The sequence below is a fragment of the Hipposideros armiger genome, unplaced genomic scaffold (assembly GCF_001890085.2).
Source record: "Hipposideros armiger isolate ML-2016 unplaced genomic scaffold, ASM189008v1 scaffold_129, whole genome shotgun sequence".
NCBI classification, from domain to species: Eukaryota; Metazoa; Chordata; class Mammalia; order Chiroptera; family Hipposideridae; genus Hipposideros; species Hipposideros armiger.
In genome coordinates, this window is record NW_017731479.1 from 2,584,972 (window position 1) to 2,591,768 (window position 6,797).

At 42.7% G+C, this 6,797-nt stretch overlaps 1 protein-coding gene across 1 annotated transcript in view; it reads right to left on the reverse strand.

Annotated features, from left to right (window-relative positions):
• The window catches only part of LOC109386218 (2'-5'-oligoadenylate synthase-like protein 2), a 19,477-nt gene extending 15,583 nt beyond the window's left edge, over positions 1–3,894 (reverse strand). Inside the window, exon 1 of the mRNA XM_019649162.1 lies at positions 2,958–3,894. Within this exon, the coding sequence (XP_019504707.1) occupies positions 2,958–3,155 (198 nt within the window). The 5' untranslated portion in view covers positions 3,156–3,894. The remainder of the gene's footprint in view (positions 1–2,957) is intronic.
• Between the last annotated feature and the right edge of the window lie 2,903 nt (positions 3,895–6,797).

Sequence of the window (6,797 nt, forward strand, 5' to 3'; positions counted from 1 at the left end):
AACCATCGCGCCACTCGACCGGCCCCAAAACCATAAATTTTATAGAGACCTGCTACCCATATTTCACTTGACTCCCTGGCACTCAGAGAGCTGGATCCAATAATAATAATTAATAATAATAATAATAATAATAATAGAATATGATTATGTTAAACAAAACCTTGAGTTCTATGGCTGAAAGCCTTTTTAAGCCATATGCTAGCCAGTAAAGGACCCGGTCCAGGAGCATGAAGCCCAGACCACCAACAGCAACTCTTCAGTGGAAAAGACAAGCATGTCTATAGTCCTGGAATTAACAAGCATTTTTATACATTATATCTTGGGGAAGAAAGACGTAAGTTGTTTTGAATGAATTTACATTGGCTACTGATAACGGGGATGGGAAAAGGCAAAACAGGGGCAGTTTAGTATGATATGAGCACAGTCTGGAAGGAAGAAATATGTACTACTTTTGATGGGTTCCAGGCAACAGTCCTGAAAGTTCATGCATAGGCAGGACGTGGAGGCATCTAGTGATCAGCTCATAGACGCCTGGAGGTTGACTAAAAGCTTCAACATACATTCAGGAACGTGAGCAGTCTTTTGTTAATTGGCCCACAGATATTAATTATTTCTGTCTGTTTCTCTCACTCTTCAGGTGCTGTGGTTTAATTTAGAACATCTCAGAAACTTTCTCTTGTCAATTACGATAATCACCACCCGTCAGATTCCTAGGATAATTTACTGTTTAAAAACAATTTCCCACGGGCCGGCCGAGTGGCGCGATGGTTGGGAGCTGGCTTGGGACGCCAGAGGGCCCCGGTTCGGATCCCACATATGAGGGCCAATGACACTGCCCTCTACAAAAAAAAACCAAAAAAACAAAAACAACAATTTCCCACGGAACCGAGTTGTCTGGCTCCTGACAGGGACTGGAGAGGCGGCTTTCTCCCAGATGGAGGAGCTGGTGGAGGTCATTGTTTCTTTGCTGAGCCCTCCCCCTTCTCCGCTGCAGAATGTGCAGAGAGTGCCAAACAAGATGGACCCAAACAGGCCCACACCAAGACATATCATAATGAAAATGTCAAAGGTTAAAGACAAAGAGAGAATCTTAAAAACAGCAAGAGAAAAGCCGTTAGTTATCTACAAGGGAACCCCCATAAGATGGCAGCTGAATTCTCAACAGAAACTTTGCAGGCAGGAAATCTTCCAAGTGATGAAAAGCAACGACATACAACCAAGATTACTCTACCCAGGAAAGCTGTCATTTAGAATTGAAGAACAGATAATGAGCTTCCCAGACAAGAAAAAGATGAAGAAATTCATCACCAACAAACCAGTATCACAAGGAATCTTAGAGGGACTTCTTTAAGATGGGAGGGGGGTTAAGGATGGGTGAATGGGGAAGGGATTACAAAGTACAAATTGGTTGTTACACAGTAGTCATGGGGATGTAGGGTATAGCACAAGGAATATAGTCTACAATATTGTAATAACTAGGTATGGTGCCAGATAGGCCAGATTTATCAGGGTGATAGATGGGAGTAGGGTTGAGGGCAGGGTGAAAAAGGTGAAGGTATTAAGAAATACAAATTGGTAGTTAATACACTATGGGGAATATAATCAACGACGTTGTAAAGATCATGTAAAGATGGGCACTGGACTTAGCAGGGGAATAACTTCATAGACTGAGCCCAATGCAATATATACCTGAAGCTGAAGTAGAATAATATTGACTGTCAACTCTAACTAAATATATTGGTATATATAGTCACGGGATGTGGAGTACAACATAGGAAAGATAGTCGATGGTATTGTAACACCTATATACGATGTTAGAGGGGTAGTAGCTTGGGGGGTGGGTTATCATTTTATGAGGGGTTTAGATGTCTAACTATTACATTGCTTTGTACACCTGAAACTAATAAAAAAGTAAAATAATGTGCAGGCTCAGAGGCAAGATCATAATGTATTGAAAGCCTGCCCCCCCCCAAAAAAAAGTAAAATAAAAACAAACAAACAAAAGCCTTTCCATTAAAAACATTGTACTTCCTCCTATTCATGCTTAATGGATTTATATAATTTTAAAATATATAATTAAAATCAATTATGTACTAATACTACCTTACATTTTGCTATCAAAAGTTTTTGACTACTACATCAAATGCCGTGGCTTGGCATACATACAGACTTACTCATTTCTTAACTTGAACTTTGTCAGTTCCCTTATTCCCCACCACGACCTAAGTTGCCTCCTTCCCAGGAGACAAGTACAACCCCAGTGTTTAGAAATGTTCTACTGGGCTTTCTTTATGCTTTTGAATTGCAGAATCATACTTATTATCTTCTTTGTCTCCTTTCTCTGTTCTCAAGCTCCAATTCCATTTTTCAAAAATTCTAATGCATTGTTTAAGACAAAACAACAATCTGATTTTACAAATGTTTTCTTGCATTCGGTTTTTTAGCACAAAGGGAAATCACATTAATCTTAAAACTTTGAACTATCATGGCCAAAGGCCTTCTAGCTGCAAGACTATATAGCTATTTGGTATCTTAATATATAAAGTATAAAGATACAACTTTAGCTTCTCAATAAGTGTACCAAAATTAAGCACTGGTCACAAAAGAGTGAGCAGCCACACAACTGCCTCCTTGAACTATGTGGCACAAATCCTTAACTGTGAACCCTGGTCCAAAGAGAAATGGTATTTCCAGAGGGACAAATTACATTCCTCTTGATCTGAATTATTTTTCTGTACTTACCACCAAGCATGATTAAATTCTAATCTCAGTACACCAGAAAAAACAAACCCAAAACACTTTCCCACACTTTATCTCATTTATTCCTGATAACAAATTGGGTTAAAGAGGAGGAGGCTGAGACTGGGAGAGATGAAATGACCCTTCTCCCAAGGTCACACAGCTCCAAAGCGGCAGAGCTGGGATTCGAACCCCCAGGGTCTCCCCCAAGTGCTCACCTTCACCACCTTCAGCACTCTGATTTCTTGGTCTCCAACCAGCTCATCATGGAAGCACAGATCCCTCAAGAACCGCTGGCTTCTCTCCCAGGCATCCTGCACTTCCTCCTTCCAGTCCCTCTGGGGCTGCAGGCTCTGTTCTACAAAGGCGTCAAGTCTGTCTGCAGGGGTCTCATACAGGTCCTGAGAGGGTTCCATTTCTGCAAGACCAGGTTGCCCCTTTGAATAAGTCTCTGCTTCTGTCCAGCTTTTTTAATGCTCAGGAGCCAGCTCTCCTGCTGGGTCCTCCCTGCCACGTAAGATTTGAGAAATCGAAACTGAGTTTGCAGAGCTCGTTTCCTCTTTCTGTTGAAGGCTGCCAAGAAAAATGGCTGGGAGATACGAATGAGCACCGCTTTGCTTCTCCCCCCAGTCTCTCTCCGTTCTAGCATTTTTCGGAGTGTCCTGGCGCAGATGTCCCTCCAAGCCTCATTGTATGCTGCACGGAAGAGTAGACCCCACCCTCTACTGGAACTGGATCCGCCCCCCACTTGGAATTAGCTGGTGCTTGCCCCTGGGGTCCGGAGGGGCTGATGTCTGGGTGAGGGGGCTGGGGATTGGGCTGAGCCTGAGGAGTCCTGGGACCTGGGATGGACTGAGCTCTCTTTCTTCTAAGAGCAAAGGCAAACCAACCCTTTGTTTTTATTTTTTATGTTTGTCATCCCTAATAACTCACAGGAAAGAGGAAGTCTTTAAAAAGCTTTCCCTGGTGGTTCTCTTAAGGGTTTGATTTTGAACAAAGGACAGTTTGGGGAAGACACAATGGCTTAAAAGATCTCAATTAATGTGAATTTTGGAGGCCTAAAGAGGTGACCCTATGAAATCAGTAAAACAAGTGGCAGAAAATTAAACTCAGATTAGGCAATTATTCCTGAAAAACGACCTTAAGTTTGCTTGTGGGGCTGGCAGTGTACACAAGTGTTTTAACAGTCAGTCCTTTGAAATAGGAATCTCATCAATATTGTGAAGGTCACAAACACCCACCTAGAGAGGCATTTTGAAAATATCCTAATGCCACATGAATGCATCACTGTGGTTTGTCAAAAATGTCAATATTCAGGGCCGGTCAAGTGGCTCAGTTGGTAAAGAGTGCGAGCTCTGAGCAACAGGGTCGCCAGTTTGATTCCCACATGGGCCAGTGAGCTGCACCCGAGCTGAGTTTGCACTGAGCTGCCAACAGGAGGCAGGATGGCTCAGCTGGTGAGAGAGCACCTAACAACAAGGTTGCCGGTTTGGCTCCGGCATGGGATGGTGGGCTGCATCCTCCGCAACTAAGCTTGAACACGGCACCTTGAGCTGAGCAGCCGCAAGCTGCCAACAGGCTGCCGGATGGCGACTGGACTTGGGAGCTGAGCTAGCTGCACCCTCCACAACTAAGATTGAAGGACAACAATTTGGCTGTTCCCCTCCCCCAATTCCCCAACACTGTTCCCCTTCCCCAATTCCCCAATAAAATCTTTTTTAAAAAAAATGTCAATACTCAAAAAGGCCACTCTCCCATTCTTCCAATTGGAAGGGAAGATGGTGGGTCCTGGAAAACTGGCTTAGAAGACTCAAAAACTGCCTTGGAGATGAGAAATACACTTATGTTGGAGATGCTGTGAAGAGTTTGAGTAAAAAATAGTTTTTGAAACATGAAAGTTGAAAAGAGCAATTCTTATCTATTAGTCATATAACATTTCAAAACATAGTTGTATCGAAACCAATAAATAGTATATGTGCATATTTAATTTCCCTAAAGTTTATGTAAGCAGGACAACCTCAACAAATTTTCATTTTCTCACTGGGAAATATTTATTATTAGCACATTGGAAAAATTGACTTAGATTTGTGGTCACGTTGTATTGGGGCATTTTTTGAATATATATATATATATATATATATATATATATATATATATATATATATTACACACACACACATATATATTCCTATTTTAAAGACTGGGACATCCTATACATGCCCTTAATATGTCTCTGTGACATTTTGACAATTTTCCTTTCTCCTCTGCTAGGCAGTGCTCCACACCCACCTAAAACCTAGCATCCTAGTTTGATAAAAAAAGATTTGTGTGTGATCAGTTATTTTCCAGAAAATGAATGGAGATCGGGGTGTTTACCAGGGCTCGTTGACATTATGGTGACAATATTAACTCCAATAGTTACAACTTGTCGAGCACTTAGCATGTGCAGGCTCTTTTCATGGACTAGCTCCTTAAAACCCCCACAGGACCTTGTTGGGTAAGTCCCATACTACCCATGAGGAAATTCAGTCTCCGAGAGATGACGTGAACTGCCCAGAGTCACATACACATAACTGGATAGGCTATGATTCAAACTCAGGTTTTCTGGATTCCAAATTCCAGAGACTTGACCATCACTCTGTACTGCTGCCCAAGGCAGCTGCTCATTATTGAGCTCCTACTATGTGCTGGGCACTGAACGAGGCTTGGAGAATACAGAGGTAAGACCGACTCATTCAATGGGTGGTTTGTTATGTGTCCTCTCCACTGGGAGGACAGAAACCATGTCTCCCAGCATCTAGAACAGAGCCTGGTGCATAGTGGGGCCTGAGTTCATGTTGGCTGAATAAACAAAAGAGCTGCATCAGAGTACATTGCAAGAATAAGCACTTCATTACTAACAATTGTCACCCCGATAAACTTTAATTTTTAAAAAATTTTAAAAAATAAGTACTGCAGTGTTCTGACCATTCCGTTTATAAGAGTGACAGAAGATAAAGGACAAGGGGCCTCCTACATGTCCTATCAAGGCTTCCCACTCATGAACCGTTCCAAAAGGCCCTCTGGTTCTGCAATGTTGTCTTTCAATGGAATGCTGATGGTTTAGGATTATCTATCCAGGGGCGCTTGCTTCTTCATTTACCCTGGTGTTTCTCAATTATGGGAGTCTTGTACACTCGAGAGAATGTGATAAATAGTCACTGTGGGCCCTTCCCCAGAAAATCTTCTTCATGCTTTTATTTTGCATACAATTTCAGGGGCTTTCTGGACTCCAAGTTCACAATCTCTGCTGTAGAAGACTCTTAAGGACCAAAAGACATCCTAAATCCTTTGAGGGTCATATCGGAAATGGTGAAATTGATTCAGTCCACTAACCCTACTATGTGTCATGAATTCTGCTGGGTGCTGGGGATCCCACAGGGGACAATGATGGACATCAAGAGATCTTAGGACGGAGCTCTTGGGCAGCAGGGAGCTTCGTTCATTTCTGGGCTCTCAGGCCATACTTGGTGACCGGCATTGGGGCGCTTCACACCTCCCCAGGGAGCCTGCAAAACATTCTCCTTCCTGACTTATAGTGTAGAGTCTTGTATAGGTTTACCCAAGGGAACCCAAAGGTGGGTCATCCTGAATCACCTTTGACATGTAGCCACATCCCACCTAGGACTGATGTTTGCAACACTTGTCCCCCAGGATGTGCAAAAAACTGCACTTGGTGCTGCACTTCGTGCTGCCAACTTCAAAGCTGCCCTCATCCCAACCCCCTCAGCACAGTGCCAGAAGGCCTCTCCTCTCCTTTTTGTTCATGTCAACAATAAGAGTTTGCAATTCCTTGAGATCATATGCACTAAGCACATTCACAAAATCTGTGATGATGGGGAGAAGTTTTTCCAGTTTCAAGTCTTACATTGAACTCTTTCATCCACTTCCAAGTTAATTTTTACAAGTGGTAGATGATAAGGGGTCAATGTTATCCTTTTGCATGGGGGTGTCCAGTTTTCCCAACATCATTCACCGAAGAGACTATTTATTCTGCATCGAGTACTTTTGGGTTCCTT